At 43.4% G+C, this 24,330-nt stretch overlaps 1 protein-coding gene across 5 annotated transcripts in view; it reads left to right on the top strand.

Moving 5' to 3' along the window:
- Positions 1-24,330, top strand: part of PAK1 (p21 (RAC1) activated kinase 1) — a 206,048-nt gene that overhangs the window by 152,316 nt on the left and 29,402 nt on the right. For all 5 annotated transcript variants that reach the window (XM_027848175.1, XM_027848173.1, XM_027848174.1 and 2 more), the window contains exons 6-8: positions 6,466-6,582; positions 13,164-13,341; positions 16,304-16,367. In XM_027848175.1, coding sequence (XP_027703976.1) covers positions 6,466-6,582; positions 13,164-13,341; positions 16,304-16,367 — 359 coding nt within the window. The remainder of the gene's footprint in view (positions 1-6,465; positions 6,583-13,163; positions 13,342-16,303; positions 16,368-24,330) is intronic.

Consider the following 24,330-nt stretch of genomic DNA (forward strand, 5'->3'; position numbering starts at 1 on the left):
ACCTAGAGGGCCACATGTGGCCTCGAGGCTACAGGTTCCCAGTTTGGATTCAGTCAAAGGGCTGCACTTGAGGACCTAGAGGGCCATATGTGGCCTCGAGGCTGCAGATTCCCCACCCCTGTAGGGTATGATGGGTTTCATTAATGGATGAGGGCTTTGGCCTCTTTAAACTGGTAAATGGTTATGGAGTAGTAGAGAATATAGTATAGTTAAGAGTGGGAGCAAGGGAGATGAGGGCACTGAAGAGGGTGGGTAGAGGTGGGTTTAAAGCATTGACTAGAAGCCTGGAGAACTGGATTCTAGTCTTGGCTACCATTAATGCGATATAAAAGCTTGGTCTGTGCCCTGGGTGGTTGTTTCCATATCTGTAAACTGCGAGGGTTGGGTTAGATGACTTCTGTGGTGCCTTCCAGTTTGGAAGTTTCTCCCTGCCCTAATTCTACGTCCTAAGGGTTGTTCCAGCTCTAACATTGTGTTCCAAGGTCCTTTAGAGCTCCAGACAGCATTCGTTTTTAAGGCTCTATCCCATACTGACACTCTTTGTTCCAGGTCTTTTTCTATCTCTGACTTTCTGTGACTTTGCAAATAGGTAGCCCTGCCATGTGTTTAGGAAAAAATAGCCTGAGGTTAGAGCCATATGGCAGATAGGATGGTACCAGCTCAGCAAAATCCTGCACTAGGGGCACTTTAGTAACTGATGAAACAGGTAGGCTGTACGTCATACTGTGCCAACGCCATTCCTTTCACCCTTCGACAGCCTGCCCCTGAACCTCAATCTCTCTGTCTTTGTCTCTGTCTATATATATACGTACACATACACATACATATACATGTATAGATAGAGATGTCAATATCTATAGCTATAGATATCTATGTAGATAGATCTATCTGTATCCTTTTTTGAAGGGAAAGGAAGGGGGTGGGGAAGAGAACAAACATTTGTTAAATGTTTAAATGTTTAAATTTATTAAATTACTGTGTCCTAGGCATTATGCTAAGCACTTTATAAATATTGCTTCATTTGATCCTTACTATAATCCTAGGAGGTAGGTGTTGTTATGATCCCTTCTTTAAAGGCGAGGAAATTTAGGTAGAGAAGGGTTGAGTGAGTTGCCTAACCAGGGTCACACAGAGAGGGAAGATTTGAACTCGAGTCTTACTTGAGCAGCTAGATGGCACAATGGATAGAGTGCTGGGCCTGGAGTGAGGAAGACTCACCTTTGTGAATTCAATTCTGACCTCAGACACTTACTAGCTGTGTGACTGTGGGCAAATCACTTCACCCTGTGTGCCTCAGTTCCTCATCTATAAAATGAGCTAACGAAGGAAATGTCCCATCACTGTAGTATCTTTGCCAAGGAAACCTCAAATGGAGGCAGCTAGGTGGCACAGTGGATAGAACACCGGCCCTGAAGTCAGGAGGACCTGAGTTCAGTTCCAACCTCAGGCACTTATTAGCTGTGTAACCCTGGGTGACTTACTTAACCCCGATTGCCTCCCAGCAAACAAACAAAACCCACATGGGGTCATAAAGAGTTAGACACGACTGAAATGACTTAAACTACTGCAACAATAACAATTTACTGACTCTAGGCCCAGAGCTCCATCCAACATGCCACCTAGCTGCCCAAGGGAAAAAAGTACTCATAATAATAAGTGGCATTTATATAGCGCTTTAAGGATTCCAAAGCACTTTATATGTATTATCCCCATTATGTTTGTATAGAACTTTATATTTTTGAAAGTCCTTGAATATCTGTTATTTCATTCATTGATTTATTCAGCCAGCAATTATTAAATACCTAATATATATGTCCAGCAGATCTATGTGAGATGCGTGGCAGGGATTATAATCCGTGCTTTATAGATATGGACCTTGAATTCTAGAGATGCAGCACATTCTAGTGGAAAAAGCACTAGATTTGGAGTCAGTGGTCCTGGGTTCAAATTCCGGCCCAGTAATTTGATGCTGGGCAAGTCTCTAACTCTCTCTTGGGCTTCACTTTCCTCATCTGAAAAATGCTGGAGGTCGTACTAAATGACCTCCAAGAGCCCTTTCCACTCTGAATCTCGTGATCTTGTCCTATGTCTAAGGTCTCACATCTGGGAAATGGTAGCCCACAAGACTCCTTTCACCATGCCATGAGACCTGTAGGATGGGAGATGCGTTCTTTTGCTGAGTATGGTATCTTTGCCTTTGGCTCAAGAGATCAGGTGTCCAAAAGTCCACTTGGGGCCTACGTGCTATTCTTGATCAAAGTCTAGTTTAGCAGGGAGAGTAAAGCAGGTTATACCTTTCTATAGGACATGTGTGGAATCCTGGAATTGCCAAGTTAGGGACCTTGGAGGGTAACTAGTCCCCACAAGACCACTGCATGCAGAGATCCCCTCTGTAGCATGGCTTTCCTGACAGGGAATCATCTGACATCTGCTTGAATGTGTCTAGGGCCATGCTTTTTGCTTACCTTGGCATCTGTCTGTTGTGGGGCAGCTCTTAGCCTCTCTTGAGAAGTTTTTTCTGCTTATAGGATCGTTGAGTTTTCCTTAAACACAGTTGGTCAGTTCTGGAAGGGGTCAATCAAGCAATCCAACCAATAGGCATTTACTACTGAGGATAAAAATACAAAAGTGAGACTGGCCTTGCTCTCAGGGAGTTTATGTTCTAGGCATATAAACAACACTTAGCAAAATATCAACAAAAATATCAATGAAACTTATTGTAAAGGGAGTGGTGCCTGGGGAAAGGGACTTTGCCCTAGGCAGTCCCAAGGAATATGCCAGGACCTTTGTGACAATAGGAATGTCAATACTGATCTGATTATTGTTCTCTGAGCCAGAAGTGACCAGGGGAGGCTGGAACATGAGCCCTCTTGGGTGGGATCCCTACTCTGGCTGAGCCCTGGGGATCTGGGACTGGCCAGATCGAGAGTGATCCTCAAGTCTAATGCCCTTATTTTACAGAAGAGGAAACTGAGGCCAATCAAAGGAAAGGTCATGCAATGAGGAAGTAGCAGAGCCAGAATTCAGACCTAGATAGATCCTCACGCTAAATCCAGAACTTTTCATAACATTACCCTATATCTCTGTGGGAAAGGGAGTGGCCCTGTGATTTCTTTGATAAAGGAACTTATGGATTAAAAAGCTGACTGAATTAGGTCAGCACCATCTCTCCAACTTAGTCTTAGAAAGTTACACTTGTGTGTATGTCTGTGTGTATATACACATATACACATGTATCACAGATATACATATATATGCAACACAGATATGTATATACACACACGTGCATATACATATGTGTGGTTATACATACATAGATATATAAACATATAGATATAGATATATAGGTATATAGATAGTGCTTTGCACACCTTAAACTGTATACTTTAAACTATAAACTTTACACTACATATCTATAGGACATGTGTGGAATCCTGGAATCTCCCAAGTTAGGGCCCTCGGAGAGTAACTAGTCCCCACACGACCACTGAATGCAGAGATCCGCTCTATAGCATGGCTTTCCATACAGGGAATCCTCTGACATCTGCATGAATGTGTCTAGGGCCATGCTCTTTTCTTACCTTGGCCAGTTTATACTATAAACCTTACACTATATAAATGTTAACATATTTATGAATGAATGAAAGACTGCATTCAATCACTGGGGAGAAAAATAAAAGACTATTAATTCTGTTATTCCCTCCTTTTACCCTTAACTCTCCTCCTGTGGACCACACTGAATAAGCCAATTCCACTTAGAAATTAGACCATGAAGAACCTCTCTTTTTGGAGGACCCAAATAACTGGTCTTTTTGGTGGGGAAGGGCTGGGAGTGGAGAGATAGGATAAGAGATATTAAATCACCTTCGCTTAACATGTATCCTCTCTTTTCTTTTTGTTGCTAAATACCCCCAGGTCCTTGACCTGATCTCCATCCAGCATAGTCCTTGGTCTTCTTCCTTCCACTGGTTGCCACCCTTTCTTCTCCCCACAATGTGATGAAATGTCTGAGAGGGATGGCAACATCTTGTTCTATATGGAATCTAAGGAAGCAGATCGCTTTGTGATTTCAGTGGCCCAAAACTCTATGTTTGGACGTCTTACCTGGCCTGCGTGGGGGGTTGCTAGCAGAACTCTGGTTCCTGCCAAGGTATTCCATGAAGATGGGCCTCTAAGCTCCAGGGGGACTGATGTGGAGCTTGGGATGGGGTCAGTCCAGGTCTGGTGACTGACAGCTTGCTGCTCTTTGCCCCCCTCCCTTATCTTGAGTTTCAATTCATCCACTCATTGATTTAGATCTGGAAAGGGGTCTCAGAGATGAGCCCATCCCCTTCCTTTTTGTAGATAAGGAAATTGAGGTCTAGACAGTTTCAGTGACTTGCCCTAGGTCACAATGACAGTAAGTCAAAGACAAAGTATTTGGATCCAGATTCTCTCCTTCCAAATCAAGAGCTCTTTCTGTATTGTTACATTCTTCTCAATTAATCTTTTTTTTATTCTGTCCTTCCTTTCTGCTTGTGTTTGTATTCCCAATGCTTATACAGTAAATATACAGGTATACAGTAAATACTTAATAAATGCTTGTTGACTTGGTAGCAAATACAGAAAGTAGTTGACTTGGAACATGGGATTTAAAGCTGGAAAAAAACCATAAAAGGTCCTCTCCTCTAGCTCTCCAGTTTTATACCTGAGAAAATGGTTCTTAAGAAAGCGAGTGACTTGCTCAAGCTCACACATACAGTAAGTGACAGAGACAGGATTCACACTCAGTTCTTTGTGATTCCATCTCCAGGACTGCCTTCGCTAAGACTGTACGTGTCTCCCTTCTCCCCTCAATGCACCCAACCTCATTGATGAGGCAGTGAAGGAAGACTTGAGTAGAATGGATCTTCTGTTTTAAAATCTGAGTTGATTGATGATCTCCCGGTGCAGCCAAGTTGGTATCTTAAGATGTAGCTCCCCTCTCCTACCCCTCTTTTTTCCCCCTCCTGAGAATCATTTGTGAATGTTGTCCAAGTTTGTTCTGGCCAGCCTCCCAGTTTTCACGAACCTTCAGGTGGTGAGGTTCTGGGGCACTCTGCAGGATGTGCCTGGCTTCCCCTCGGGCATTTCTCAGCTCTAGGATGACACTGTCAGTGCCTTCTAAAGTGTTTCTTAGCTTACCTCATCCCATTCATGGCCCTGTGGGATGGGAGGCAGAATCTTGTCTAAGTGGATTCTGGTCATTCCTCTGCTACAATGTAAGGGTGCCTTGCTTGTATCTGGAAACTTAGACCATCAGTATTTGTTCTCCTGCATGGCCAGATCTTTGTGCTGAAAAGATTTTTTGCGGGGGGGGGGGGTTAGTGGACTGCAAGCTTACAGTGAGTCAGCAGTATGACGCAGTCAATCCATCAATCAACAAACACTGTTAAACACCTACTATGTGCCAGACACTGTGCTAAGCACTGCAGATATAAAGAAAGGTAAAAGACATTTTCTGGAGGAGCTCACTGTCTAAGGGAGGAGACAGCACACAAATAACTATGTGTAAACAAGCTAAGTACAGGATAAGTAGGAAATAATCAACAGAGAAAAGGCACTAGAATTAAGGGGGACCAGGAAATTTTAGCTTGGATTTGAAGGAAGCCAGGAGGCAGAGTAGAGGAGAGAGAACATGAGGGGTATCCCAGGGGAAATGCCGGGAGCCAAATGGAGGGTCTTGTTTAAGGAACAGACAGGAGGCTGGTGTCACTGGACTATAGAGTACATGTTGGGGTGTAAGGTATAAGAAGCCTGGAAAGATGGGGAGCAGCCAAAAAACCAGTTATCACGGTCTGTGTTAAGGTGTTGTGAACCAGCAAGATAGCAGTCCTGATGTCCTTTGCCCATGGTCAGGCCGCATTTGCAGGATTGCTGGAAGGAAATAGAGTGTATTTAAGTCTGCCATGTGGAAGAAGGATGACTCTTGTCCTGCATGGCCTACAGCTGGAAGCAGTGACTGTAAGGTTCAGAGGGACAGATTTTGGCTCAATGGGAGGAAAATTTCCCAGTGAGAAAGCTGTCTGAAAGTAGAAGGGACTGCCGCGGCAGGTAGGGACATGCTGCTCACTGGAAGTCGTCTGTGGCCAGCTTGTTGGCAACGTTATGGAAAAGAGTGTGGGACAGGCAAATAGCCCTTGAGCCTTCTTTCAGCTGTGAGAGCTTGTGATCCTTTACCTTGTGACCATCTTGCCTTTTGAAACAATGAGCAAGTTATCGGTGAGATGAGACTGTTGGACCAAATTTACCCCCAAATGTAAGAACATTGTCACGGGGGCAGATAATCCTTTGGAAGGAGAGGGGAAGGATTGGCCTCAATCCTAAGGGATTGGCTTTAGGGCTTGGTACCTTTCTGAGTATGAATGTGAATGGTGAGGTCTGCATCTCCTTGGTAGTTCTTATCCCAACAGAGTAGAACCAATCTTGTATTTGCTTCTCATTTAGAATGTGAAGAGTGTGTCTGAGACACCTGCTGTCCCTCCAGTTTCAGAGGATGAAGATGATGAGGACGATGCTGCTCCCCCTCCAGTGATTGCGCCTCGGCCAGAGCACACAAAATCCGTGAGTTCTTGGGGATTGGAACCCAGCCCTTTTGCTGTTAGTGAGTGGGTGGAGGCAGAATCTTGGAGGGGAGAGATTGGTGCCCCGAGGCTTCCGAAGGCCAGGGGTGAACGAGTGAGACGTTGTTGGGTTTTTTGCAGCTGACACACTTCCACTTTGGTATAGTGGCCTCAAAATGAGGAACGGGTGGGGTCAAGACCTGCACCTAATACATACTGGGCCATGGGACCCTGAAGTCACTTATTCTCTCTGTGTTCTAGACAACTTTTAGGACTGTTAAGTTGTAGAGACAGTACTGACCCTACATTGGTAGAGGGATCCTAATTCCCTCTACCAATGCAATCTCAGCTCTTATCCTATTCTTATCCTTATTTCTGTTCCTATAGCTAAAATTCTTTAAAGGTGAGTGAAAAAAATACAGATTTAATCAGTGCATTGACTCTCCTTGATCTTGGCCTAGTGACTCTCTGAACCTCAGTTTCTTTATCTGTAAAATAGAGATTATAATGCTTATATTGTCTTTCTCACAAAGTTACTAGGGTAGGGAGGGTTTTTGCACTTTGTAAAAAAGCACTAGAGAAATATTTTCTATTATTTCAACCCATCGCTGAAGCAATCCATCAATGTCTTCATCATAATCATCATTATTATCCTAATGGAGAAGGAAAGAAGGAGTAATAATAACAATGATAACTAACATTTATACAGCACTTACTATGTTTCAAGCACTGTGCTAAGTATTTTTATTATCTCATTTGATCCTGACAACAACCTTGGGAGTTAAATGCTGTTGTTATCCCCATTTTACATTTGAGGAAACTGAGGCAAACAGAGATGAAGTGAGTTCACACAGCTAGTAAATAACTGAGACTGGGTTTAAATTCAGGTCCTCCTGATTCCAGGTCCATTGCTCTGTTTACCATACTTGCTTGTAGAGAATCACCAGTAATTTCAGTCAATTTTCAAGAAGTAGTTATTGAATACCTGCTGAGTGTAAGATGTAGCCTTGGGAGAGATGGAGAAATTACTTCATGTTCCTTGGTCCCAAGGTCCCTATTATGCTCTGGAAATAAGATACACAATAATAACAGCCAACTATGATACAAATTAGAATGTGTTAAGGGAGAGAGGTGCAGAGAAAGGGTCAGGAAAAACTTGAGTAGAGATCATTTTTAGCTTGGGAGGCAGGGAGAGAGAATCAGGGAGGGCTTCATGGAGTAGATTGGATTTGAGTTAGGCCTTGAAAGAAGGGAAGAATTTCACGAAGCAGAGATAGGTAGTTAGATATGGGAGGTCTGGGGAAGGAGGATGTCCATTCTAACTATGAGTGGCAACCTGAACAAATAAAAGGAAGCAGGAGAGGGCAGGGAATGAAGGAATGGCAGATTTTCATGATGTAACAAAAAGACTTGGTTTTATAATAATAATAATAGTTAACATTTATATAGCAATTTAAGGTTTCCAAGCACTTTACAGATATTATCTCATTTGATCTTCGAAACAACCCTATGAAGTAGGTGATAATCAGTATCACCATCATTTTACAGATAAGGAAACTGAAGCCAAGATTTTTTTTTTTAAACAGAGGTCTTGCTGACTAGTTAGGTGGATAGGGTGTGGGACTTGAGTTGGAAGACCTGAGTTAGAGTCCTGCCTCACACACTTACTAGCTGAGTGACCCTGGCAAGTCACTTATTCTTTCTCAAGCCTCAGTTTCCTCATCTATAATGTGGGGATAATAATAGCACCTACCTGCCAGGGTTGTTGTGAGAATCAAATAAGATAACATATGTAAAGTTCTTTGCAAACCTTAACACACTATAATAAATGCTATTTTTATTAGTATTGTAATGGGGATGAGCATTCCAATGCTTATCTATGCCACTTATTACCCATGTAGTCTTGGGTAAGTCACCTCCCACGCATTGGCCTTCCTTCTCCTCTTCTGTAAATGTCTGAAAATTGGCCTAGAGGATCTCTCAGGACTCTTCCACGTCACATGATCATGGGCTTATACTTGGCTGCCGTGGGGAGCGTATTGGAAGGGAAGTGGTTGGAGATAAAGCAAGAAGGGCTTCTTCTCACGTATACCTTCCCTGATCTCTCCCCTGGCTCCCCAGCCTCCCTTCAACCAATATGACGTTAAGTACAGTCAACATTATTTAGTTCTGGGCTGAAGTGAGTCACTCTCGTCTTCTCTTGGGAAGTCGGTAATCGCAGTTCTGCAAGATTTGCTTGAAATTAGCAGCACTCAGCATGTGAAACTAAAGAGCGTGATGGATGACGCCCTTGGGGATTTATAACTGCAGTAGCTCTTATCTACCATGAAACTCTTCATATGGTGGATATCGGCAGCACCTCTGTTGGCTTTCCTTTTTAGACCCGTAGGGCTTTGAGTTGGGATAGCTCTGATTCCATTGACCAGGGAGCCAGGAGACCTGAAGTCTAGACTTAGCTCTGCCATTAACTCATGGCATGACCTTGGGCAAGTGACTCCTTTCTCCTGGTCTCAGTGTAGAATCTCAGAAATTCAGGGTCTCTGTATTACACAACTGTCTTGGGGATATCTGACCCTTAAATTTGATGTTAGGATTGTGATGTGGATTTCTGAGAAAATGAGAAATGGGAAAATGAGATGCCTTGTTCCTTCCTGGCTATACATATTAAAAATTGTGGAAACTTCTGAAGCAGCGATCTAGGAGCAGAAGAATCAAACACTGAGAAGTGGGGGGAAAAACAAACAAGCAAACAGGTCCCATTCATAAATCGTGCAGTGGCAAAGACTGGAGAAGGTATTTGTGGATGAGGAGTCAGGAGATCGTGGGGCCCAGGCTTGGTATTGTCATTGGCCTAGTGTGTGGCCTTGAGTAAATCACCTCCCCACCCTGTGAAACTTAGAGCTAGAAGAGATCTTAGTGAAGGGAACTAGCATAACTCCTTGCCTGATCTAGAAATTCCTTTGTTTTTTCTTTCTTTCCTTTTTTTAAAATTTTTTTATTAGGCTTAAATAATAGAACTCAAATATACAAAATAAGAAAAGGAAAAAAGCATGTCATATGCACTAATTCAAAATATATAGCAATAAATTTGCATTTCAAGAAATCCTGTATACTAAGGATTCCTTTTACAACATCCCCAGCTATCTATCGTAGGCTGTCTCAGTGATGGGGAGCTCACTACCAGTTGAAACCACTGATTCCTTTCTGCTTGTTCAGGAGAAGAGCTGAAATCTTATTTCTGTCTTCCCCCACAGTTCCTAGTTTTGCCTTTTGGAGGCTGAAGAAAATGAGGCCATATAACAGGCCCTTTGGGCATTTGGTAACAATGATTACATCTCTTCTAAATCTTCTCTTTTCCAAATTAAACATCTTGTTAGACCTTTCTGCCATTCTTCATAGGACACAGTCTCCATTCCTATTACCTGATCTTCCTTTTCTTCATCTTGGTCAGTATTTCCCCCAAAAAGTGTCCCCAGAACTGAACTCAAGTCACTAGGATAGACTGACCAGGGCAGAGGAGTGAGACTGTCACCTTCTTTGCTGTGTGGGCGGGGGGGGGGGGGCAGCGCATGGCCAATGCTAGGCCTCAGCTCACATGAGCTCTTTTGGCTCTGACATCACAGCACTGGCTGCCAAAAAAAAAAGAAGAAGCTAATTCCATGTTATCTTGTGTTAATTAAAAGCTTCCTCTGTAAAGCGAGGGGGTTGAATTAGATGATCTCTCTGGTCTTTTTGGCTCTGGCGTTCCATGGCTCAGATTCTGCCATCACCTGAACATTCTCATGCCTGAGAAAAGAGGCATAAACAAGGGAACGGTGTCTGTGAGCCAAGTGTGTGCTTACATTCAAGTCACTGAATGAGCACCTACTGTATGCAAGACACTGTGGGCATACAGAGGCAGAAAATGAAACAGTCCCTCCTCTGGTGGAACCTAGATTCTCTTGGTGGGGAGTGGAGGGGAGGTACAACATGGACACTATAATCTATTCCCAAGTAACACAAAGTAATTTGCAGAGAGAGAGAGAGTGTTTGTAATTGGAGGGAGGCAGAGAATTAGGGAAGGTCTACAGTAGGAAGTGGCACCCAAGCCTTGCTCTGAAGGAAGCCGGATGCAGGAAGGTAGCCCCAAAATTGTAAAGGTGGCATAGGAATTTAGTCCCTCTATGGAGATGGAAACAGAGTAGGACTGATGATGCCACAGAGCCCATTGTCCCGGTTGAAGTTTCCCATCAGTTAGCAAGTGACTAACTCTTCATCCTCATTCCAGCACAATGGTGTACGTGCCCACAGCACTTTCCAGGTACCAAGGGCTTCAGCTGGAAGGGAGGTGACACAGTGAATAGAGAGGAAAGTCCATCCCCAAAGGGCCTTGGTCAGTGGGGGACAGTATCCTTTCACCACTCAGTCCACATATTATTATGAAGAAGCACGCCTAGCAAACCTTATAGGCTTTGTAGAAGTGGGCATTGTTGTAAGTGACTTGCTTAATGCCATATAGTGATGAACAGAACTGGTACCTAAACCTGGGGCTTCTTACTCCCAAGCCAGTGTGCCCTTCCATAGGAATCTCCTGTAACATCTGATTTCTTTGCCTGCCCCTCAGAGTAACCAAGAGAGTAAGTACATTGCTGGGACACCTTGAGAAAAACTGATTTAAGACATCAACACATTCTGTTTTTATCCAGTCTCCATTGTGAACTCATTCCTCAGGTCTTTCTGATTCTGGGTCCAGCACTGCATTCCTTTGCCACCCAGAAAGAAAGATTAGTCACATAATGATAGAATGTGGGACATGGAAGGGACCTTAGAGTTCATCTATGGCAGCTGGGTGGCACAGTGGGTACAAAGCTGGACTTGGAGTTGGGAAGACCTGAGTTCAAATCCAGCCTCAGGTACTTACTAGCTATGTGACCCTGGGCAAGTCACTTAACCTCTACTTGCTTTAGTTTCCTTATCTGTAAAATAGGGATAATGCCAGTACCCACCTCCGAGGGTTGTTGTGAGGATCAAATATTATATAAAACATTTTTTTTTTTTTAGGCAATTGGGATTAAGTGACTTGCCCAGGGTCACATAACTAGTAAGTGTCAAGTGTTTGGTCTGAGGCCAGATTTGAACTCAGGTCCTCCTGACTTCAGGGCCAATGCTGTATCCATTGTGCCACCTAGCTGCCCCTATATAAAACATTTAGCATAGTACTTGGCACGTAGTAAGTGCTATATAAATGTTGGCTATTATTATGTTATTAATATCTAGTCTACTAGGTATCACTTCATTTATAGATGAGAAAGAGAATGGAACCCATTCCTTCTGACTCTAAATCCACGGACTTTTCCATTACGCCACAATGCCTTGAATGCTAGAGACATTCGGGAAGGCTTCACACACAAAAAGAGGTGGGAGTTTGAGATATATCCAAAAGCCAGATGCTAGCATTTGAGATGCCTGCTGGCACGTAGTATCCTAGAGTTAGGGGTTTTTGTGCCTGCAGCCGGGAGGCTTGGGCTGTGAAAGGAGGCTGAAACATCATGTGGGAGGAAGGGGATAGATGGAGAAGAGAGCTGGGATTTGGACGAGGCTGGGTGGAACCGAGGGTGGAATTGCTGGTATCAACCACTCTCTCTCATTCTGACCTCAATCTGTAGCATGCTCTACTTGGATAGGGCTTAACACATAATGCATAGAATGCATGAGCTGGAAGGAACCTTAAAACATGCAATGTTAGAATTGGAGGGAACTTAGAACATAGAATGTTATGAGTTTGAAGATACCTCAGAGATCATCTGAGTCCAACCCTCTCATTTTACAGGGGAGAAAACTGAAGCTCATTGAGGTAATTGACCTTACTCAGGGGGGCTGGTCAGTGCCAGAGCTGGGACTAGAACGCGAGTCTCCTGATTTCCGCCTTGGTGCGCTGCCCACATTTAAGAGATATGGGGCACAGGGCCTCTGGACACTATCTGTCTCTTCCTGCTTTGCCGGTGCTGAACCCTCCAAAGGCCGGGTAGGGCAGCACTCACAGTATGGTGGCTATACCAGATTCACCTTCTGTCCTGAAATGGGGGAGACAAAATCAGAGGGAGGGCTGCAAGAGCGACAATTGACCTCATGTTCAGGAACTTGGTGGCGTGTGATGGCATCATCTTATCCTGGTTTCTAGAATGTGGGGGAGGAATTCCTTCCTTCCCTTGGTCCCTCCCAAACAAACCTTCTGCTTGATGTGGTGGTGGGGTTAATGTCATCTGTGTCTCTACTCTGCCCATTGTGTAGAAAATGCACGTATTGGCAAGAGAAGTTGCTAAATGAGAGGGGATGGGAAAGGATTGTAACGTACAGACGGGCAGACAGACAGACACATAAATCAATAAGACTCTTTAAAAAAAGAGAACCTGATTCATTCATTTTTTTTTTAAAGACAACATGAATTGGACCTGTTAGGATGCTGGGAGGTGAGTTTGTTGGGGTTAGCTCCACTATGTCCCTTGACCCCCAGCCAAGATCTTGGGTCTGAGAACCATCCCCCAGGCTCTCTCTTTGCTCAAGAAAGCTGACTCCGTTCTGGTTCTCCTGCCATCCATGCAGGTGTACACACGGTCAGTGATCGACCCTATTCCTGTCACTCCAACTCGCGATGTGGCCACATCTCCGATCTCTCCCACCGAGAATAACAACACTACCCCTCCAGACACCCTGACCCGCAATGCCGAGAAGCAGAAGAAGAAGCCCAAAATGTCAGATGAAGAGATCTTGGAGAAATTAAGTAAGTGCTGATTATTGAGGCAGGAAAATGCAAGCTCAAGTCTGGCCTCAGCCACTTCGTGGCTTCTTAACCTGAGCGAAGCTCTCAGCCTCGATGCCCTCATCTGTAAAATGGGAATAAGAATACCACCCACCCCACAGGGTTGTTGTATTAGATGAGGTAATATGTGTGTAGATTGCTTTGTAAAAGCACTCTATAAACTTAAAAACCCTATGTAAATGTTAGCTATTACTGTCACACACATGCCCACATATAATACATATATATCTACATATATGTTTCCCAGTGAACAAGCATTTATTAAGCACCTACTGTATGTCAAATAATCACTGGGATTGCAAGAAAAGCTAAAAACAGCCACTGCTTTTAGGACATTTCCAGCATTCACAATTCCTGCTAACAAGGTCAACTTTTGGGCCCTAGGTGGACTGGACCCTTTGGCTTTACTCTGTGCCCCATGTGGTTCCCCCAAACCAAGACATATTTTCCTCGACTCTAGGAGGAAGAACTGAAGTGGTGATCTAATAACTTGTATTTCTGTTATACATTAAGCCTCACAAAATGCTTTCCTCACAACAGCCTTGTGAGATTGGTAGTACAAGTATTTCCCCCCATTTGACAGATGAAGAAACTGAGCCTCATAAGGCAAAATGACTTGACCGTGGCCATGCGGCTAGTAGTTGTACCTTCTTGCCAACATACAGCTAATAAACTGGGACCTCGGTTCCCAGTCCAGGATTCTTAATTTACCATGTCACCATACCATCAGAAGAAATGATCGTCATTATCACTGGTTTGAATGTATATTTGGGGAACAAGCTGTGCTTTTCTTGGCTATTAATCTGGAAATAACCTGCTCTCCATTGACTTTGATTAAATGTCTTTCAGGGCCTCCTGTGTATGAGGTACTGTCATTGAGTTCTGGGGATCCAAAAGCTTTTTTAGATAAGCAATTCCTGCCTTCTAGGAGCTTACATTCTACTGGAGGAAATAGTATGTAAGAGAACACTAAAAGCTTGCAAAGGTGGGGAACTTGTGGCCTTCCAAGTCCTCGAGTGCTGCAGCCCTTTGACTGAATCCAAACTTCACAGAATAAGTTCCCTTAATAAAAGGATTTGTTCTGTAAAACTTGGACTCAGTCAAAAGGCTGCACTCGAGGACCTAGAAGGCCACATGTGGCCTTGAGACTGTAGGTTCCCCACCCCTGAAGGGGAATCGGGGCCTCTTAACTTTCTTGGGAAGAATAAGGTGGGGAGATAGGGTCTGATTGAAGGCCAAACACATTTCACCTCTCAGTGCCATCTGGAAAGATGTAGAAAGAATCTAACTCAGTTTGGGTTAAAAAATAATAATATTAGCCTGCCACATGTTCAACCATGGGGGATTTAAACTTTTATATGATGCAGTTCCCTACACTGAGGGAGCTTCCAGTCTAAGTTGAGAAGAACACATACACAGTAGTGAACAGAGATGCTTACAGGAGACATTCAGGGCAGGTGCTGGAGGAGTCTTTTCCCTGAGTGATGGGGTGAAGGCTTCAGGGAGGCAACAGTGCGGAAGCTGGGCCTCAAAGAAAGAGGGGAAGGGATCTTTAAGGAGAGTGGGCAGTGGGGAGAAGCCAGGCAGGATGAGAATGGTGGCTGCAATCACAGTTTGGCTGTATTCTAGAGTGATACAGTTTGGTGGGGATATAGAAGACCCAAGGGAAAGTCAAGTGAGAAACCAGACAAATGTCACTGCTGTGGGCCATATTCTGCTTTCTTTATTTGGGAGGCAGCAGAGCTGTGAATTTCCTCCTCTTTTCTTCTAGACATTCTCTAAATATAACAATCTGTTCCTACGTTAATGGGAACAGTCAGCTCAGACCTGAGACCAAGAGTCCCTAGCCAGGGCAATGTCTGTGGACTTTTTCCTTCGTGAGGGGTCTTGCAGATTTAAAGGAGTTAGCTGCAGGTGGGTCCTAAAGGGGTCGATACATACAGAAAGCTCAAATAAAAGCCTGATGGCTTTTAAGGTGCTTAACAATATATCCTGGGGTGGGATAGAGGGGTGGGAAGGGAGATAAGATGGCAGCATGGGTCTCCTTAAAGTTTGGAGCCCAAAAATGAACTTGATGCTGTATATGGAACTTGGTCAAGGGAGAGATGAGTCAGCCAGTCAACAAGCTTTCATTAACTATGTGCTAGGCACTGGTGATGGAAGAAAATAAAATTAAAAAAGCAAACAAACAGGCTCTGCCTTTAAGGAGCACACATTTTAATGGGGGGAGACAGCATGTCAATAATTAGAGTTCTACAAGACATATACAGAATAGATTAAACAATCTGCAAAGGGAAGGCATTAGCAGCTGCGGGGACTGGGAAAAGCCTCCTAAAGGAAGAGGAATTTAAGCCGAGTCTACAGGGGAGCCAGGGGACCTTAAGAAGTGTTGGTCAGGGGAGAGAGCATTCCAGGTATGGAGGACAGCCCATACAAAGGCAAGAAGATGGAAGACAGAATGTCATGTAACCGTCACTTCCCTCTCTCTGGACATCCAGAAAGGGGAGAGGATGAGTATGGTGGTGATCAATCAGGACAGGCTTCATGGAAGGAGTGGGTACTTAAGCCAGGACTTGAAGATTAGGGATTCCCTAGATTAGTGATTCCAAGTGCCAATAGATATGCAGGCCACTAAACCATAGTTATTGACTCAGAAAACCACATGTTAACGTTGTCTATGTTCTACTGTATTTTTATTTATTTTGTTAAATATTTCACAGTTACATTGTAATTTGGTTTGGGCTTCACTTGGGGAGTCTCTGCTATTCCTACTACCGTTGCCTCTGATGGCTTCTGAGTGGGAAAGTAGCTAGCTCTTTATTCCACCCTGGGGTGGGGTGGGGTGGGGTGGAGAAATGTCATGCACTTTGTATTTGATGGGGTAGGAGGGAACAATATCTCATCATTTCTGTCTCTGTTACAGGGAGCATTGTGAGCGTGGGTGACCCCAAGAAGAAGTATACTCGGTTTGAGAAGATTGGACAAGGGTTAGTAAGAGCCTTTTCTTCTCTGCTTTTTTCCTCCCTTGGAGGATTGACTTAAAGGGTGGTATGCTTATTTCTAAACCACAAATCAGACATCTAAAAGGCTGCCTCTTAGGAGAAGCTGTGTCTAGTCTGAATGCTGACATCACTAGGTGGTGGCTACCTTGTGTGAATGAGAGGCTGAGAACCAGGCCCCTGCCAAGGAGAGGACAGCCAAATCATAGCATCCCAGAGCTGGAGGGAGCCTTACGTGTGAATAGAGCCAATTCTGCCTGATGTTTGGATCCCCTGTCCAGTATCCCTTCCCTGGGGAAATGGTTTGCAGGATGACTTGGTTGGATACATGTGTCTCTCTGGCTGAACAAATTTACTTCCCTCTGCTCTGATCCTCTGTCCCCTACTTTTCATCCCCTTCTTCCACCCCTGGAAGTAATTATACTTAATATGAGGGGTTGCCATTAGATGACCATACTTGCTAAATATACTCCCACAGGAAACAAGAATCGTTTAGTCTGTGAGTGCCAAACCAGCCACCCAAATTGTAGCTCTTTTTCCTATTGTCAACTGCCCCATCTGAATGTGAACACTGTGTAGGGGTGGGAGGCCTCCAGCTGAAGCCCATCGAAGAGGAGAGCAATAGAATCCTAGAGTATCAGAGCTGGGTAGATCTTAAGAAGTCATCCTGTATTCCCCAGGTATGGAAGGAAATAGTCCTACCACTGGCCTTAGGCTGGGAACTGGGCTAGCCAGAAGGAGGCTGGACTTGATTCAGAACATTTGGGACACAGCCCTGATCCTGAAATGTGTATTACTAGCTGTGTCCTCTTGGGCAGGTCATCTTCTCACTGAGCCTTGGTTTCTTCATTTGTAAAAATGAAGCTTGAAGAAGAGCCTAGAAGAGCCATCTTTGGGGGTTGGAGGTGAGGACATGATGACACTATCTTTACCTGTTCGATAGGCTATCAGGAAGAAGACAGATCAGACTGTTTGTCCCCAGTGAGAAGAACCAGGAGGAATGGGTACAAATCTCAAAGAAGCACAATGAGGCTGCTAGTCAGAAAAACACTTCTCAATTCTTAGAGAACCTGGAGTCAGGTTACCTCACAGGATGGTGGTTTCTGCCATGTGGTAGGTCTTCTGGCAGAAGCTAGATGATCTAGGATGTTATAGATGAGATTCTTTTTTGGGGGGTATAGCCCCTTCCAGCCTTGAAATTCTGTGAAAATGTGGGTGCTGCTACTCACATTATAGCCAGTTCCCATTTGGTGCTCATAAGAATCCCCTGAAGTAGTCACTGATTTGAATTTGCTTGGCATACTTCCATTGGGGTGGAACCATATTTTACACAATTATCACTTTGAATAGGGCAAATTAGCATACATGCAACCACTTCAGGGAATTAATTTGTTCTCACTAATCTAGCCCTAGCTGTACCTACCACATAGGGTTGTCGGAAGGAAAGGGCTTCTAGAAATGGAAGCTGTTTTAGTGATGTGAGCTGTGCTGATTAGAATCATAAAAATCTTAAAGTGGGAAAATAAGAGTCTAACCTCCCACCCCATGTAGGACTGTCTTCTGCAGTGACCCAGACCAGGGCTCAGAAGTCTTCTGCTCAGAGAGGGTGCTGTCTATCCTCCCAGGAAACTTGTTCTATTGTGGGAAGGATCATTTTAAGAAAGTTTTTTTTTTTTTTTAGCTAAAATCTGTCTCCTTTTAATTTGCACCCTATTTGGTCTTTGTTCTTCCTTCTGGTACTAAAAAGTGGTACAAAGGGAAAAGACACAGACCTGGAGTCATCAGAGCCCTAGGTTCAAATCCTACATCTGATATGTATAGCAGAGGGAGGTAGATAGTGTAGTGAATGACTTCTTAAACTTTTTCCATTCACAATCCCTTTTCACGTTTTGGCAGCATTCTTTGGCTTTGCATGGCGTGATGGCATGCTCAGTGCAAAGTGCGCATGCTGTGTGTTCAGAACCAAAGCTGCAGTAAAGTTGCTCAATGCAACATGGGCAAACTGCCAGAAACACCCTCAGATTCATTACGTGTTTGATTTTTAATTAATTTTTGGTTGTTGTGTGTTCAGAAACCTTTTTACAACCCCATATGGGGTCATGACTTTCAGTTTAAGAAGTGCTGGTGTAATGGATAGAGCAGAGAACTTGGAACGAGATGCAACTAAGTTCAGATTTCTCCTTGGATACTTAATAGCTGTGTAACCCTAAGCAAGTCAGCCTCTCTTAGCCTCAGTTCCCTCCTCTGTAAAATGGAGATAATAGCAGCACTAATCTCCCAGGGCTGTTGTGAGAATCAAATAAGATAATATGTGTTAAAGTGTTTTATAAACTTTGAAGTGCTATAGAAAACTTAGTTCTTATTTTAAGTACTACCGAGAGTAGTACTAGTAGTAGTAGTCATAGTCATAATCATAGTTGTAATAGTAGTAGTACTAGTAGTCGTCTTCATCGTCAAATGGTAATTGGAGTAGTAGTAGTAGTCATAGCCATAATAGTAGTAGTAGTGACTAGTAGTAGTAGTCACAGTTGTAGAAGTAATAGTTGTGTTGGAAGTAGTTAGTACTAGTAGTAATTGTAGTCATAGTAGTAGTCACAGTTGTAGAAGTAATAGTTGTGTTGGAAGTAGTTAGTACTAGTAGTAATTGTAGTTGTAGTAGTATTAGTAACAGTCATAGTTGTAGTTAGTTAAAGTGGTGGTGGTAGAAGTTGTAATATAATATATAATAGTAATTATAATTATAACAGTTAATAGTAGTAGTAGTTGTAGTAGTAGCAGCAGCAGCAGTCATGGTTGTAGTAGTGGTGGTAGTAGTATTAATAGTAGTTGTACTAGTAGTTGTTGTTATAGTAATAACAGTACTAGTAGTAATGGAGTCAAATTGCTTCTGAAGAATATTGGTCCCAGCTGGCAGTTAATTTCCTCAGGACTTAGACTATACCGTTCTCTTCCTGTCTTATTTCTATGAATCATAACCTCTTGCATTTTTTATAGTATTTTTATTATCTCCTTGAATCTCCACAGTCTTGTGAGGTGCTTAAGGCAAGAATGGTTCCCCTCATTTTGGTGAAGATAGTGGAGACCAAGAAAAGGGAACTGACCTTCCTAGAGTCACCCAGCAGGTCAGAACCTAAGTTAAAATGAAGGTTACTGCCCTCCCAGGGATGCTTCCTGCTCGGTGCTGACTCCCTTCCCTCTCTTGTTCAACATTTTAAAGCATGTGCCTTGTTCCGTAAGGCTCCAGGGAGCAGTTACAGTCCAGTGGAAGTTGTATAAATATAAATACTAGGATCGTGTGTATATGTGTGTGTGTCTGTGCGCATGTGAGCACATGTATGCGCACGTGAGCACGTGTATGCGCACGTGCACAGTCAGAAGCTCGGCCAATTGAAACAAAGATTAGCTGCCACTCCGGCACGTGGCTTAGAAAAGGCTGACTGCCAGTTACAGCAGGCACCAGGGGTAGTTTTGGCTTTACAACCTTTTGGATTTACATTGGCAGCAGGTGGTTATAGGTTAGCTAAGTGAAATTCACATGGAAAGAAATAAATAAAGATCTTCACAGATTCATAGAATATCAAACCTAGAAGGAGCTCTATAATGATGTAGAGATGTCAGTGGGAAAGGATTCTAGCCTATTAAATGTTAGGAAAAAAGGACATAGGATGTCGGAACATAGAGCCGGGAGGGACCTCACAATGGAGCCTGTTAGAACACAGAAGGGAGCGTGTTAGAGCCAGTGGGGACCTTGGAAATTTGAAGAAGGCTTATATGGTTGGCATGCGATTCATGCCAACTAGGTCTAGGAAGGACAGCTAACATATTTGACCCCAGACTCCGAAGGGACTTGTAAGGTTCTAGTCCAGCCTTTAGCTTACACAGGAATCTCCATGGTGTTTCTTAAGAAGTGGTCATCCTGTCTGTGCTTGAGGACCTCCACTAGAGTCAGGAGGACCCGAGTTCATATGTGGCCTCGACACTTACTAGCTGCATGACCCTGATCAAGTCATTTAGCCCTCTTTGCCTCAGTTTCTTCATCTGTAAAATGAGCTGGAGAAGGAAATGGCAAACCATTCCAGTGTCTTTGCCAAGAAAAGCCCAAATGGGGTCACTAAGAGTTGGTCACGATTAACTGACTAAAACAACAATGTACTGTAGAAAGAACTATTGGACTGTTAAAATGTTTGAATTTAAATCCTGCTTCTGCCACATACTAGCTCTGTGGCCTTGGTCAAATTGTTTCAGCTCTATGGACCCTCTAGTTTCCTTCTCTGTAATATAGGATGATGGTATTTGTGCTACCTGCCTCGCAGGGTTTTTGTGAGGAAAGCATTTTGTACATTTAAAAGGCAAAGATGAGTACTGTTGTCTGTTGTTGCTGTTACTTTATATACCTTGTTTTCTAATCTGGGGCAAGTGAGAGACCGGAAGACCTGCTAGCATGCTAGCATCTTCTGTTGCCTTTCCTCCACCCCTACCCCCAGCTTTCCCAGAACCCATACAGGAAGGCCTGGTGGGAATCCCAGCCATCACTGCCTTCCCCTGCCTCCTTCCCCCCTGGCCCTCTATTCACAGGGTTTGGATGAGGTGGGAATCACCAGTTCTATTCTTTGCAGTGATATGGAGGATCCCCAGGTCTCACCATCTGCCCTACATCTATTTCCTGGCGCTGTCGTCCGACCTACTGTAACCCCTAAGGACCCCTGGGCTTTGCCATCTGCCCCCTCCACTGCATCCTTAGGATTCCTATGCCTTTCTCTTTATCCTGTAGATGAATTTTCTTTTAGGTGTAATTTCCATTTAAAATGAAAACAGGAGCTGTCTTGCTTTTCCGGTTATCACAGTACTTGGCCCATAGTGTTTAATAAATGCTTTTTCGTATTCATTCATTCACTCATCCACCGAGTGTCCTTTCCAGATCACTGGTCTTAGTCTTTAAATCTTGGCTGTATTATTATCTGTGTGACTTTGAGCATGCACCTTACCCCATCTAGCCTTAGTTTCCTTATTTATAAAAAGGAATAACAATAATGCACTCCCTACCACAGGGTTGTCATCACCCCTTTGCAAACCTTAAATCACTCTAGAAATGGGAGCTGTTAATTCCTCCACCAGACAGTGCTTACCCCAAAGGAATGACTTAATTGAATCTGTTTGCCTCAGTTTCCTCATCTGTAAAATGAGCTGGAGAAGAAAATGGCAAGCCACTCCAGTATCTTTGCCAAGAAAACCCCAAAAAGGGGTCATGAAGAGTTGGACATGACTGAAAACAGCTAAAAACCAACAGCCCACACATGGCTCTGAAGTGAACAAGTGCCTTAAGATACATTAAAAAAATTATAGAAATAAGAGTTGTTGGTGTAATTCTCTTGCTATCTACTGAGCCTTGCCCATGCCAGGTAACAGGAAAAGTACAAATATAAATAAAATGTGGTTTTTATCCTTAATTCACTTAACTTCTATTTGCCTCAGTTTCTTCAATTGTAAAATGGATAGCACCCACCTCCCAGGGGTTTTGTGAGGATCCAATGAGATAAGTATTCTTTTAGTTGGTCTAGTTACATTAGTAACTTTTTTAATTTTAGAAATTTATTAGTAAATTACTTAGCACAGTGCCTGGCACAAAGAAAGTGCTATAGAAATGCTAGCTGTCATCATCGCCATCAACAGCAACACTAGGATTTCAAAATAAATGTAATTCCTCTGAAGACTTCTGGGGAGAAGAGATGAAATTAGCAGGTTTTAGAGAAAGCCCAGGAAAGTCAGGAATGGAGCCTGGAGGGAAGTGGAGACACGGCTGGCCTGGCTGGACCCCTCCTCAAAATGAAGCTTCTGGGTGGAACCAGTCAATCAGAGGGAGAGACCGCAGAGTGGTGGGTACTGGTCCAATAGTGGAGGGAGCTTCCTGGGTGTGAGGTTGATGGAGCATTATAGAGAAAGTCCAGGAGGAGAGATTTTATAGAGTGCTTTTGCTTATTAGTATGGATTTAAAAAGTGATACTTGTGGGGGCAGCTAAGTGGTGCAGTAGATAGAGCACCAGCCCTGGAGTCAGAAGAATCTGAGTTCAAATCCAGCCTCAGATACTAGCTGTGTGGCCCTGGGCTAGTCACTTAACCCCAATTGCCTTTAAAAAAAAAAAAAAGTGATACCTGTATACAGGGAGGACCGAGTACTGTGAAATCTCAGAGGAGGGAGGGGACTTGATGGAGCTCAGTAGGGGTGGTGCTGCTAGTTGATTCTTCCTGAAGCATTATTTATTATCCCCATTTTACAGATGCAAAAACTTGTCTGTGGTTACCTTAGCTAGTAATCATAGGCTCATATATCATTAGATCAGAGAGTAAGAGTCGGAAGAGACCTCAGAGGACCTTAACCCTACCCGCTCACTTAAAAAATGTTTTTTTTTATCTTTTGTTTTTATAAAGCCTAAATTTCTGCTTTCTCCTTCCTCCTTCCCCCAACAGAGGGCAAATCCATATAACAAAGAACATTTTTTAAAAGAAAAATCAGCAAAAGCACTGAATACATTGAAAAAAATCTGAGAATACATGCAATGTTCCATGCCCATGGTTCTCCCACCTCTGCAAAGGAGTGGGAAGAAGTGTCTTCTCATATCTCTTCTGTGGTGCTGTGTTTGTTCTTTGTAATTTTATTAACATTCACTTTTGACTGCTTTGCAGTTATTCTGTCCTTTTTACTTTCCAATCTCATTTTTACCAATAAAGGAAACTGAGGCTCAGAGACAGTAAGTGACCTGCCCATAGTCACACAGGTATTAAGCAGCAGAGCCAGAATTTGAACTCAGGTCCTCTGTTTCCAACAGCAGGGTTCTTTTGTACCATTCTCCATCCCTCATCCCCCAGCCCATACCTTTTGCTTCACTGCGGCCCATCTCCTTGCTCTTTTACCTGTACAAAACTCAGCCTCCCCTGGCCTTCTGCTCCGTCTGTCTCCCTCCACCTGCTTGTCTGTCATTACAGTACACAAATGGAGACCATCAGAGGGGTGAAGGGTCCAGGAAAGGCTTCTTGGAAGAGGAGGGACTGCAGGCGAGTCATTTTAACCTCAGCCTCAGTTTCCACGTCTAGATCATTGAACTCACAGAGTTGTTGGGAGGATCAAGGATCTGTGTAAAGTGCTTGGAGACCTTAAATGTCAATTGTTGTTGTTATTATTATGAATCCTGTGAAAAGAGTCAAAAATTATAAGTCAATCCAAGAAATAAATCTGAGGCAAAACAGCCTTCATCAGGGACCTGCTATGGTCTCTGTAACTCAGGCCCTGTGCTCAGTTCTGGGGGAGGTACAGCCAGATTGTCCTCAGGGCATGTATATTCAGGTAGATTGGGTGATTTTTTTTTTATTAGTGAAATTTAAATATACAATAAGAAAAAGAAACATTATAAACTAAAATTTTGAAACTTAAATACAAAATAAGAAAAGAAAAAAAAGCATGTCACGTACATAGCAGAGTGTAAGAGAGGATTCAAAATATATAGCAATAAATTTCCATTTCAAGAAAGCCTATATAATAAAGACTGTTGTGTTGAGAGCTGTCAACCTTTTCTTTGCTTTCTTGTTAGTTTTCTTTTGTTCTCTGCTGTGTATTTTTTAGCTTTTTACTTTATTCTTTTTCCCTCCTTCCTCCTCCTCTCCCCCTAAGGCTACAATTAAGTTTGGATACATTTATACAGATATAGGTGTGAATCCCCTCCCCTCCCCTCCCCTCCTCTCCCCTCTTTCTTTCCTTGGCAATTGAGGTTAAGTGACTTGCCCAGGGTCACACAGCTAGCACGTGTCAAGTGTTTGCTCTGAGGCTGGATTTGAACTCAGGTCCTCCTGACTTCAGGGCCGGTGCTCTATCCACCTACCTGCCCCTTATTTATTTATTTTTAAAAGTGTGACTTGGCTACCAACTCTCTGTGTGTCCTTGGTCAACTTCCATTTCCTT

The sequence above is a fragment of the Vombatus ursinus genome, unplaced genomic scaffold, assembly GCF_900497805.2.
Source record: "Vombatus ursinus unplaced genomic scaffold, bare-nosed wombat genome assembly UNPS02005659.1, whole genome shotgun sequence".
In the NCBI taxonomy this organism is placed as follows: domain Eukaryota; kingdom Metazoa; phylum Chordata; class Mammalia; order Diprotodontia; family Vombatidae; genus Vombatus; species Vombatus ursinus.